The 13,328-nt window shown below is 39.1% G+C and overlaps 1 protein-coding gene across 1 annotated transcript in view; it reads right to left on the bottom strand.

Moving 5' to 3' along the window:
- Window positions 1–13,328, bottom strand: part of RASGRF2 (Ras protein specific guanine nucleotide releasing factor 2) — a 273,318-nt gene that overhangs the window by 158,761 nt on the left and 101,229 nt on the right. The window contains exons 3-5 of the mRNA XM_055298177.2: window positions 6,991–7,138; window positions 4,602–4,691; window positions 1,775–2,028 (exon numbers count right to left, since the gene is read on the bottom strand). Coding sequence (XP_055154152.1) covers window positions 1,775–2,028; window positions 4,602–4,691; window positions 6,991–7,138 — 492 coding nt within the window. The remainder of the gene's footprint in view (window positions 1–1,774; window positions 2,029–4,601; window positions 4,692–6,990; window positions 7,139–13,328) is intronic.

The raw sequence follows: 13,328 nt of genomic DNA, 5'->3' as shown, positions 1-13,328 counted from the left end.
TGACTCTTCCCTTTACTGACACTGAGCAGGGCAGGTCCTCAAGCTGGCCTGCCGGGCATATGAAAGCCCCATGTCCCCTGAACACACAGCTCCCTCTGCTTGCCTCACTCTTCCTCCAGGAACTTCAAGCCTTTGCTCGAATGTCACCTTATCCTTGAAACTTCTCTGAAAACCTGCTATAAAAAAACTATGGTACATTCACAGATTGTAATACCATGTCGTGATTTTTTTTAATGGAATGCTCTTTAGGTATCAATATGGAAAGATCTTCAGAAAATAATGCTAAGTGAAACAATGAAGTATATGTTAAAAGTACATTGCCTTTGTGTAAGAAGAGGGAAAATAAGACTCTATAGTCATAGTTTCTTAGATCAAAATTGAGAAACACTGAAAGGATAGGTAAGAAACTAGTACAGATATTATGTATAGAAGGTGGGGGGAATCGGGTGGACAGAGACAGGGTGAGAGTGCAACTACTAACTGTTGTTTTCATGTTATTTTGACTTTTGAACCATGTGAGTGTACTATCTACTCAAAAACAAATAGCTAAAATTCTAAGTAAAACACTAAACACTCCCTTGACCCCCTTCTCCCATTCCCTTCTTTATTCTTCTCCACAGCTCTAATTGCCATATAATATACTATCTATTTCACTAACGCTGTTCGTTGTCTGTCTTCCTGCATCAAAATTTAGGTTCCATAAAGGCAGGCATTTTCTGATTTTTCACTAATTAATCCTCAGCAGTAAGGAAACTAAAGATTTATTGAGCAAATAAATTCACCAGAGCTTCTCAGGCCCTGTCTTAGCTTCTGCTCTTCCTAAAATACTTGTGTATAATTAACATGTAAAAACCCACAAATCAATCCATTTTCTTCAGTTTATGAGTGATTACATTCCCCAACACACATCTCTACGCGATAAGACAACGTAGGTCAAAGAGAGAAGAAAAAATTAAGAACATTGGAAGCCAAGATTCAAGTAAAGATACAAAAATAACAATGCAGGCTGGGCGTGGTGGCTCACGCCCGTAATCCCAGCACTTTGGGAGGCCAAGGCAGGCGGATCACGAGGTCAGGAGATCCAGACCATCCTGGCTAACACGGTGAAACCCCATCTGTACTAAAAATACAAAAATTAGTCGGGTATGGTGCGGGCACCTGTAGTCCCAGCTACTTGGGAGGCTGAGGCAGGAAGATGGCGTGAACCTGGGAGGCAGAGCTTGCAGTGAGCCAAGATAGCGCCGCTTCACTCCAGCCTGGGGACAGAGCGAGACTCCGTCTCAAAATACATAAATAAATAAAAATAAAATGGCCGGGCGCGATGGCTCACGCCTGTAATCCCAGCACTTTGGGAGGCCAAGGCGGGAAGATCACAAGGTCAGGAGATCGGGACCATCCTGGCTAACACGGTGAAACCCCGTCTCTACTAAAAATACAAAAAATTAGCCGGACATGATGGCGGGCGCCTGTAGTCCCAGCTACTCGGGAGGCTGAGGCAGGAGAATGGCGTGAACCCAGGAGGCGGAGCTTGCAGTGAGCCGAGATCACGCCACTGCACTCCAGCCTGGGTGACAGAGCAAGACTCCATCTCAAAAAAATAAATAAATAAAATAAAATAAAATAACAATGGAACACAAATAATAACTTTCTTATTTTTACTATCATAAACTCATAGAGATGAATTTATGAGACCTTTTTAAAGATTAAGTAAAAATTCTTGTCGGAAATACAAAGGGGTTTTTCTCATAACTCTTTGATTTATGCAATGTCAAACCTGTTGAGAAAAATACTGCTGACGTCGTCATGGCTGATGGGGGGCTTCTTGGAGCTGGCGGCCATACGCAGGGGCCGGAGAAAGCCGTTGACCAGGATGTACAGCTGGTGAACGTACTCTGACTCTGCCTCCACCATGGTGAACACAATCTGGTTTCTCTTCCTCATACTTTCAGCATGAGGAGAACAAATGTAATCCTGTACGATGGTCTTCCATTTCCTTCTGCACAACCATCCTCGCATGAAGCTCTGAACCTACAGAACAAAAAATCAAAAAGGAATCTGACTAGTTGCAATGGTGATTTATTTATGGAAAAGAACATGAAATATAATTAAAAATCAATTTTGCAGAAAACATGATAACCTCTAAAATTGATCAGGATTCCCTAGAGATGATGTGAAAAATAACAGGCAAGCCTGAGAAAGTGCACTGGCCTGTGTGTTTCAGCCAATCAACAAACATTTACTGATCATCTTTAAAATGCCCAGGTAAATGCTGGGTACTGAGCAGTCAAGCATATTATAACCTTTAACTCAGAGGCTCTGCCATCACCCGCAACCACCTTGACCTCTGATTCTCTGTTTCTTCATCTATAAAATAACTGACAGAGCTGGACATGCACAGGCCTGTAGTCCCAGTTATTTGGGAGGCTAAGGTGAGAGGATCACTTGAGCCCAAGAGTTCCAGTCTATCCTGGGCAACACAGCAAGACCCCATCTCGTGTTTCTCTGTTTTTAATCTCATGTTACCAGACTGCTTTCATTTTTCATGAAATTAAAATAAAATGATTAACAAAAAAATCTAAAGTCCTTTCTAAATATAAAAAATTATAACATAATTAAATAGGATTTGTTTTATGATAATTAGGGTTTCTCACTTTAGATGTGGCAGATTCAGCAACAAAGTAGGTTGTAAATTTGCATATAATTGAAAGTATTAAATCACTACCAAAGTATCATTATTATCTATTTAACACATCCTTACACTTTTTATTTTTTCCACACTATGTTCTAAATTATCACGTATTAAACAACGACCCTTCTTTTGCAATGTCTAAAATTCTCTGGTTTGCCTACCAGTGTTGTCACCATGTTATCAGTTTTTATACAGGCATTAAAGTCACTCTACGTCAATAAAAATTAACCACATTTTAACACAATTATGTGGGAAAATGATATTCAGATTATTTGAAGAAATCTAACAAAAATTTCCATGAATTATAACCAATTTTAAGTTTTAGTCTATTAAGGTAAAAAAAATTATGTTGATATTTGCCAAGACCAAAATAGAGAAACGATTCATTCATTGTTAACACTTTTTTCCATGCAGACATTATTTTGAAATGGGACATAAAGAACAAAAAATTAATCTCAAAACCTATTTAACAAGTATAAAAATTGGTTTAAAAAATTAAGAAACAAGAAGGTAGAAAAATATTTTTAAAATTTTATCAGTATTCTTTCATTTAACAGAAATATTTTAAAAAATCAACTTAATTGGATTTTGTGTTAAGTAAAACCTTTCTATTCACTTGGGCAGGGGGTGCTTGCTGACCAATAGATGCTTCAGTTATTTAATAATAGACCAGTTTCTACCACACACCTGAAAATTGAATTTTATTAATTTTTTCTTTATATGCGACTGCATACTATTAAAGGAAAGGCAATAGAATTAATCTTGTTTCCAGACTGACTAGATGGGAATTTTTTTTAAAAAACTAATTAATCTTATAACACAATAGCATAAGCCTGATTCAAAAAAAATTAATTTCTAAGAAATGAATAGTGTTATTTTACTTTTTTATTTCTGGAAAACTGAAAACATTTGACTTAATCATAAGAATCATTTCTATTTCAAATTCTGAGCAATATTTAAAGTTGTAAAAAAGAATATAAAATGTAATTTAAAATCAATTTTGCAGAAAACACGATAGTCTCTAAAATTGATCTGAATTCCATAGGGATGATGTGAAAAATAATAGGCAAGCCTGAGAAAGTGCAGTGGCCTGTGTGTTTTAGCCAATCAACAAACATTTACTGATCATCTTTAAAATGCCCAGGTAAATGCTGGGCACATTAAGTTTTGCTACAGTGAAAGGGGAAAGATTATTAGTATAAAATAAGAGGAATAATAACAAATTAAAAAGAAATAAGATTTGAAGATGAATATCCAGGGAAATTTCCTCAAATATGATGCTTTTTACTTACTATTAACAAAGCTGAGTAAGTGCTTTATATAAGACAATCAAGATCATGGGATCAAAACCTAAATGACAAATCAAAACACAGTGGACTAGAGTGAGAGCCAGCGTTTGGTTCATTGCAAAAGTTGTGCAATTATAAATGGCAGTAAGAGGGAAAAATCTGCTGATTGTGTGGATGTTAAACAAGAAACAATAATAAAACAGAAATATAAGCGGATGTGCTGATTTACTCAATCTTCACACATGCACAAAAAAATCTTTCTTAAATAGCACTAAAGATTAAAGCTAAAAGAAATATTTTTGAAATGTAATTTAAAAAATATTCCCCCCAAATATGAAAGCCACGCAAAATCAAGAGGTTGAACAGCACTTAATTAACCCCACTGGAGAATAGTATTGTCTTAATGCCTGGTTTGGGCATCCTTCCTAGACAGTGTAAAGAAATCTCAAGCAGAAATTCTCTAGAGCAGCCATGTCTGGATCACTCTGCAGGGCAAGTCTGGGAGCCACGGCCCAGAAACACCAAGGCTGCTCCCGGCTCATGCACAGGGTGGCAAAGATACCATCATAGAACAGACGACTGGTCAGCATGCTCCTGCAAAGCTGGAAACCTCCAGGCCCTACCTTTTTAATTTTCTTGATGTCTGGATCTTCATCTTCTTGGTTGCTTTGGTAAGGTCGCATTCGTTCTTTGGTTTTATTAAGAGCAATAATCTGGAACACAAAGTTGGTCCATTTCATGATTTGGGAAATGCTGGATTATAGCCATAACACACAGGAAGCTCTGCCTACAAAGGTGGTCCAATGAGATCCTCAGGAAACATCCACTTTTTATGCACCCTCTCTTCCTTTGGTGCTGAGATGGGGGAAACATAAACTTTACTCCAAGCAAGTTATCACCAACAAAAGTGTTTATAAGAAGTGGCTGTGTAAAGTGTGACCTGGAATCTGGGCTAGCAGAAATGTTAGCTCAAAACTCAGCCCCAGCTGCCGGTGGTGAGCAGGCCAAGACCTTGTCAGGAGCCCAGCGATATGTCCGTCCCCTCGCCTGAAGGTGGCTGCCTGCAATGCCCTGTGGTCCCCACATGCAGTGACACTCAGCTCAGAGTCCCTGGTTCTGGCCATTGGCCTGTAGTCTTCCAAAGCACATGGCACCCCAGACTCACAGACATCCTTAGGAAAATGGCAACTGTAAAGGGAACTTCAGAGCCCTGGGGCTGGTCCAAGCCAACCAAGAGAATTCCTCAGAAAAGGTAAAAAGGATCAAAATAACCTGGGATCTCTTTATATCTCCAGCTCAGTTCTGTGACCTGTGAGGGGCATTTCAAGACTGGGTGGCCTCTCAACTACACATAGCAGTAAAATTCTCTAGACCAGCACTCAACGGCAGGCTCTTACAAGCTTAAGAACCTATACAGACCTACTAGCCAGCAATATCTTAAAAGTTAAGAGATCATAATTGCCCCTCTCTAGCCTGTCTTTATATTTTGTCCCCAGTACCAAATACACCCCTCTGCCATTTTCTGGCAAGGAGTTGGGAAAAGAAAGGGAGTAGGAAATAAATTATGGCTCCTGTCAAGAGACCAGAGAAGACATACCTGCAACTGACAGTTTTTTGCTGCAATCTACATTCAGACTAAAATAGAACATAGTGAAGGCAGACAAACACACACAAATATTGAGGAACATTGCCTGGTGTTGAGCTTCTCTCGTGGAGTAAATACCAACCTCTTTCACTGAGCAGACAAGCATCTGCTCTAGCTTACAGTGGCAAAGAAAGAACACAATAATTTTGTTTTAAATAACAGTGCCTGATATAGTCTTTTAAAATGCAGGTTTGTTAAGTTTTCTGTTGCTGTTTTCACTATATCAGATATCAGGGTCAAATTGGGAAGTTAACAACTGTAATAATATGGTGAACACCATCTGCAAGTTGTCATCATCAGAGAAGCTGCCACATCCCCGTTGCAGGAAGCTTGTACCCGTGCTCTCAACACCGGAGGTAATGTGTGCAGGGGGCAGAAGGCGAAAACCCCACCTAGGTTTCACAGGGTGTGTCTCAGAGGAAGGTGCGAGACACAAAAAGGAAAATGTTATCTGATGACAATAAAGATGACAAGAACATTGCCAAAACTGACGAGCCTAAACTGTTTCTGTCAATGAGGATACAATTACTAGTAGGTTTCATTGTGTCCTATTCCCTTCTTTGAATCTCAGAAGATACTAATGCATCCCTGGGCAGAAAGAGGGAGGAAATCTCATTATCTGCATTCCTCTCCCATTCTTCAGTGATTGCTTACTGCCCATGAGGAAGGATAGGACAGTGGGAAAGGTACATTCAGGATTCTCTATCTAGACTGAGGCCTGGGAGGGAGGGAGGACCCAGGCACACACCATGGCTGTGGACTCTAAAACCGCCTCTGCTCACACTGGGCATCAGCCTCACTATCTGGGGATGCAAGGCCTGAGAAGTTCACACTCTGAGGGAGGGAGAGGGAAGCAGGAATTCCAACTCCAGGGAAAAATGCACCCTAGCAAATGTCTTATAGTTTAATCCAAATGTTCTTTTCAAAACTGTGGAGGGGAGAAGGTTGGAATCCTTCAAATCTAAAAGAGTAAAGTATTTCTGAATTCATTACTGGTCCTCCCTTAGTTGTCGTTTTAGACTTTAATTGAATCTATGGCAGACTCATAATTAGCATTACTGTAGGGTGTCTGAAAACAGTTAAATGCTATAGTCAATTCTTGAATTTCTGAGCTAATGAAGGGTATCAGGAGAACAAATAACCACCTCTCACCAAAAAAAAAAGCACAAATTCCTACAGCACATTTACCTACCTAATTCTAATATAGACATTAGATTAATGTCTAGGTCAGGCCCAGCCACGTATGTGTTGATGTCAGAGGAAGTCAGCCTGGGATTGAAATGGTACCCTGAATAGGCCTTAAGTAATCATGAGGAAATGATGGTAAACGTGAAACAATGAGAAGGAATCTATCGACTGGGAAATACCTCTGATTTAAGCCTTTCGATTTCTGTGTCTTGATCTTCAAGTTGATGTCGGAGTTGGTTAGCTGCAATTTTTTCTGTCTCTACGATCTGAACTAGATGAATGTACTTCTGCATTAATACTTCCCTCTCAATCAAAATGTCTGCATAACTTGAGAGAAAATTACACAGTTAGTCATTGAGATATTGTTCTGTTATATATAGTTCCACATAGAATATAATATGCTACATTTGAAAAAGAAGTTATAAGCATTGTTTGTTCAGCTATCTCTACTTGACATTAAAGTTAACTTTCAGCTTACATTTGGTATCCTTCAACGATGAAGAATTTAAATAATCATTTTACATATCCTTTACTAAGAATTCATTTAATGATACTTGCTACCCAAAGAATCTTACATAGAAGTGGGAAAAGTACAAAAGAAATTGTAATAATTTTAAAAAGAAAGTAGTGTGTCTTCTTTAACAAAAAAACTGAGGTCTTTTGAATTCTGGCACATGGTTTCCAGGGATGCTATTCAAAATATTTCACCGGGTAAGATATTAGCCAACCAAAATAAACCTGCTCCCAAACAGAATGAATGCAGACACCATTACAACAGGCACTAACTGGAAAAAAGCTAGCTATTATGTCTGTATTAGTGACCACCAGCTCTGCTGGGCTCTCTTTAAGATTGCAAAATCATTGACTACTGTATTTCTAAAGCCAACAGAAATAGAAATTATATTCTAGAAATAAGTTTAGATTATTTGGGCCCTAACTCCTGCAGCCTAGCCTGTATCTATGTGTTGGGTCAAGTATGGTAAAACAAAACTTACTCTTAGATTTTTACTGATGATATAATTCTGTGGTATCTAAAATTTTGCCTCCAGATCTTCTTGCATCATTCAGGATGATGAAATGGATATTCTTCCATGCATATCATCTTTCCCCAATGGTATGATAGTAATAATTCATGATAGTTACTATTTATTGAGTGCATAGGATATAGTATACATTATTTCATCTCATAATCCCAGCAACCCCAGGAGATTTGTGATCCCAGTTGCCCAGAGAAGGAATTTGATCTTCACAGAGGCAAAGTACTGACCTCAGATCACACAGCTAGTAGGTAGCAGGGCTGGGATTCAAATTAAGGTATGTCTGACCCGAAGTCCATGTTCTTAAACACCAGCTAAACTGCCTCTCTCATGAGAAAGTGCACGCTGGACATAAACAAGAATGTTGCAGCAGAAGTGTTTTGAGATACCTGCCCAATCTTCCACACACTTACCTCCTCTTTGGGAACTTGGGCCATGGCAAGCCATGTTTACACCACAAAAGCTGCCCTCATGACCACATTAAACCAGCCTAAAAAGAGATAACTGGTGCAAGCTAAACCAAATGGATTCTTTCCCCTTGGAATCTGGGATTGTACCTCGCTTTATTTGCTTGAACTGCAATATTAACTTGGAAATTCTAGTTGCCATTTTTGGGCAGCCATATTTGGCCACATCCGTGCCAAAACAGTCAAAGTGAGTCCGACGGGAGAGAAAAGAATAAGCAGATGTTCAGAAAAGCAAAGACAAGAGAGACAGAAAGTCTGAGACAGAAAGTTAATGGCTACCTGGGCTCCTGTAGCTTTCTAGTTCCTGGTGCCAGGCCCTCATGACACTGGAATACAATTTTAGCCTGGGGTTCAGGGAGATACTGCAGTGTCCTGCTAATAAATTCTTTCTTTTAACCTAAACTGGTTTGAGGTTTAGGTTACTTGGTTTATGTTGCTTGGAACTAAAAGTCTTAAGACACTTCTAAAATCACAGTTTTAGGTCAATTATGTCAACATCCTCAGCATCTGTATCGTGTGTGTTGTTAGGGTTAGAAAAGAACCATGTCAGCAATATTTTCAAGTCACTCATTCTGAGAAATTACCCAAAGAGAATAGAAAGGGAGGCTATGAAATTACAAGTGACAGGAAGGGAAAAGAAGAAGAAAAGATAGAAGAGTCTTGATAGGAATATGCTATGGGAGAACTTAAGGGAGAAAAATAATAATAGAGCATTAAAAAAGCAATTGCTATAAAAATTCTGCCTTTCTCATCAGTTTTATTAGAAATATGCCAAATTGGTTACAAATATATTACATCAGTGTTAGGTAGCAAAGCAGTATTTTCTTTTCTCTTAAAAAAGAAAAAGAAAAAGAAAAAGGCAGGTCCAGTTTGGAATGCAAGGCTGACTTCACACAGACTCATCACCAACGTCTGCCTCCCTGCGCTTCCAAGGTCTTTGCTAGGAAAATTGTTTTCTGTTTAAAGAACGAAACCATAAGAGCATGATAAAAACAGGAAAATATGCCATCAATAGACCAGACATCCTCAGCACCTATCTAATGGAATTTGTAAAATTCCATGAAGAGAAAAACTAGGCAAGCAGAATTAGCTTGGTGGGGAAATGAGAGTAGAGGAAACCACAGATACAGATACCTTGCATAAGCACGCTTCTCACCAAGAGTGGCCCAGAGAGTCTCCAAGCTCGGAAGCAACAAATGTAAACAACAGAGGGTAGGCAAGGGCAATTGTTATGATCTTCCATTAAACAAGTACCTTTAGAATATCTGAAGTTAGGCTCCTCCTCTTCACACCCCTCAAAAATAAGAAATAAAAGGCACAGCTGGCAGCAGCGACATGTCCCCAGCTGACAGTGCAAGGTCTGCTTTCTCTAGAAAAGGGTGGCACCTTCCTAAAGAAGACCTCTAATGAAGGAGCTGGACTCTGAGAACAGAGCTTGGGTTTACTCCAGACATTCACCGTGGACACAAGGGGGAACCAAGAAGGGAAAGGCTTTAAGAGAGCCCGGAAATAAAATACACCGTATTCATTTTCTATTCTGTAACAACAGAACTTAAGCCACTAAGTTTGGTGATAATTTGTTACAGAATAGAAAATGAATACAGTGTATTTTACTTCCAGGCTCTTAAATCAACATATATTTATTATCTCATAGTTTCTGCGGGTTAGGAGTCTAGGCTCAGTTTAGCTAGACCTTTAGGTCAGGATGTCACGAGGCTATGATCACGGTGTCAATCAAGATGCATTATCATCTTGAGGCTTGACTGGGCAAGAATCCTATTCCAAGTTCATTCAGGCTGTTAGAAAAGTTCATTTGCTTGCTGCTATAGAACTCGTAGCAGCTTCCTTCTTCAAAGCCAGTGGGAGAACATTTCTCACCTGCTCTGTAAGGTCTTTCATCTGATTAAATCAGTCCCACTAAGGACCTTTTTTATTAACTCAATATTAACTGATTTAAGACTGTAATAGTATCTTCAGTAACCGTTTTCCTTTGCCATATAACATAACCTAATCAAGGATGTCACTATCCCATCATGTTTCCATATTTTAGTGGGTAGAGTAGCAAGTAACAGGTTCCAGCTGTGTGGGCTAAAGGGTATAGAATTATACAAGGAAGAATTTCCAACCCACCTTCCTACTGTCTGCCCACATATCTGAAAAGGAAGCTGACACATGTTACACGATGCAGCATTCACAGTCAGAGTAAGCCCAGACCAACTACCCGTAATGTCCCACAAGATCCTTCATTTAGAAACAAGGAATAGCAGACACTCATGAAAACCAGCCTCCCCTCTCGCCACACAAGGCCCCTATAGTAGGCAGCATCTAAGATGGCCCCCAATGATCGCCGGCTTCTAGTACTCACCCCCTTAGGTAAAAGGGCCTTCCTTTTGAGTGTGGGCTGGACCTAAGTGACTCACTTATAAAGAATACAACATGGCAGGAGTGATGGGATGGCAATTCCATGATCAGTTTATAAGACTCTGGCTTCCATCTCACTTGCCTTCTCTTGCTGTCTTGCTGGTTTGCTTTGAGGGAATTCAGCTGCCAGGTTCTGAGCCACTCTACAGAGAGGCCCATGAATAAAGTAGACACTGTAGGAGGCCTCTGGCCAAGAGTTGTTTAGGAACTGAGCTCAAGCCAACAACTGGTAAGGAAGCAAATCTAGCCAACAGCAGAGTGAGTGAACTTGGAAGTGGATCCTTCCCCAGTTGCGCATCCAGATGAGAATACAGACCTGGCCAACACCTTGATTGTAGCCTTGTGAGACACCTTTGGGCAGAGGCACCCAGCTAAGCTATGCCTGGGTTGCTTACCCACAGAAACTGTGTATAACAATAAATTGTTTATTGTTCTAAAAATTGTTAAGCAGCAAGAGATAACAAATACATCCCCAAATGAACAAACAGAAAAGACATTAAAAGAAACAAGGCTAATTCAGGCAAAAAGGTACTTACTACCTTCAGAAAGATATGGAAGGATATTAGACATAAAGCAAAAAGAGGCTGCCATGGAAAAGGAGTAATCAGAATTTTTTAAAAAAGAGTTCTTGGAAAAAAAAGATAATTACTAAAATTTTATAGCTCAATGGAATTACTAGCCAATAACCCAGACATGGCTAAAAACTAAGCTGGGTGGTCAGAGAGGTCAAATAAAGAACATTAAACAAAAATATAAAGAGACTGGAAATATAAAAGGAAAACTGAGTAACCTAGAGTATAGATCCAAGAAGTCTAATATCTGTCTTGTGGGAGTTCCAGAAAGGAAAAAGTTAGACTGCAACAGGGAAAAAATATTAATAACAAAGAAATGAGAGCTGGGCACAGTGGCTCACACCTATAATCCTAGCACTTTGGGATGCTGAGGCAGGCAGATCACCTGAGGTCAGGAGTTTGAGACCAGCCTGGCCAACAGGGTGAAACTCTGTCTTTACTAAAATACAAAAAGTTAGCCAGGTGTGGTGGCGGGCATCTATAATCACAGCTACTTGGGAGGCTGGGGCAGGAGAATCATTTGAACCCGGGAGACAGAGGTTGCAGTGAGCCGAGATCACACCACTGCACTCCAGCCTGGGCAACAAAGTGAGACTCCATCTAAAAAATTAAAAACAGAAATGGAAGAAACTTTCCCTGAACTGAGCATAGCACAGTTCAAATAGAATAATCCAAATACCAGACAAGATAAATGAAAACATTTCATACTCTGATACATCCTGGTAAAATATCAGAATTCTAAGGATAGAGAAAAATTATAAAAGCTTCCAAAGAGAAACAACAGGTAGCAAAAGGAAATGAGAATCATGCTGTCATAGTTTTTTTTTTTCTGTCATACTTTTTATCATTAACTTGGAATTCTAGGTGGCAACAGAGAATTGTGGAGAAAATATTTTGAGCCTGCTTAACAATTTCTAAAACAATAAACAATACACAGACAACCAATCACTGACGAAGTACCAAGACAAGACAGGAAAAACTTACTATCCCCACACACTTACTGCAGGAAAAAATTATGAGGAGGTTTTCCAGCCAAACAAAACAGAAATCAAAGACAATAAAATGACATTGAATGCAAGAAAACAAGCCAGATGAAGTAAAGGAAGGTAGAAAGAAACTAGAAGTTGACACACGCAAGGTTCTCCTTCAAGGAGCAAATATTCAATGACATACGGTACATTTCATTCTCTGTGGGACCAAACACCAACCTTGATAGTTTGGGACACAATATTTGTTATAACCACTATGGAAATGTTCTTTATTGGTTTTTAATTTTCAGAATCAGCCTATGACAAAACACAGAGGAACAATTTAGAGAACAGAATATGTCTAAAAGTTTATAAAGTGAGAATAAATAATAATGAAAGTAATAAAACCTCAGGATTAGAAAAGAAAAAGCAATGAAAACACATTAAATGTCTTAACTTATTATACTTATTTTTTCTTAGCAGAGTCAATACATACTGTCTAAAGTTGATAAATCAATAGAGGTTTAATTATATTATTTTAAGACATGAAGTCAACTAATTTAAGATCCAAAAATATGTAAGTAACAAAAACAGAGGGAACAAAAGACAGGGGACATAAGAGATATTGTAAGGATGTTAAATTTTTCATTTTTATGCCAGAGAATCAATCACACTGGCTAAAATTATTAAGTCAAGAAATAGACAAAAGGGCTTCACAGAACATAATAAACAAATGACCAATAAATGCATGAAAAAGGGTCCTTCTTGCTGGGCACAGTGGCCTATGCTTACAATCCCAACACTTTGGGAAGCTGAGGTGGGAGGACAGCTTGAGGCCAGGAGTGATCAACCTGAGCAACATAGTAAGATCTCATCTCTACAATTTTTTTTTTTTGTCAGCTGGGATCAGTTGTGGTGGCTCATGCCTGTAATCCCAGCACTTTGGGAGACTGAGGCAGGTGGATCACTTTAGCTCAGGAGTTTGAGACCAGCCTGGGCAACATGGTGAAACCCTATCTCTACAAAATAAATACAAAAATAAGCTGGGTGTG

This window comes from Symphalangus syndactylus, chromosome 11, assembly GCF_028878055.3.
Source record: "Symphalangus syndactylus isolate Jambi chromosome 11, NHGRI_mSymSyn1-v2.1_pri, whole genome shotgun sequence".
In the NCBI taxonomy this organism is placed as follows: domain Eukaryota; kingdom Metazoa; phylum Chordata; class Mammalia; order Primates; family Hylobatidae; genus Symphalangus; species Symphalangus syndactylus.
This window is presented reverse-complemented; position numbering and strand designations above follow the sequence as displayed.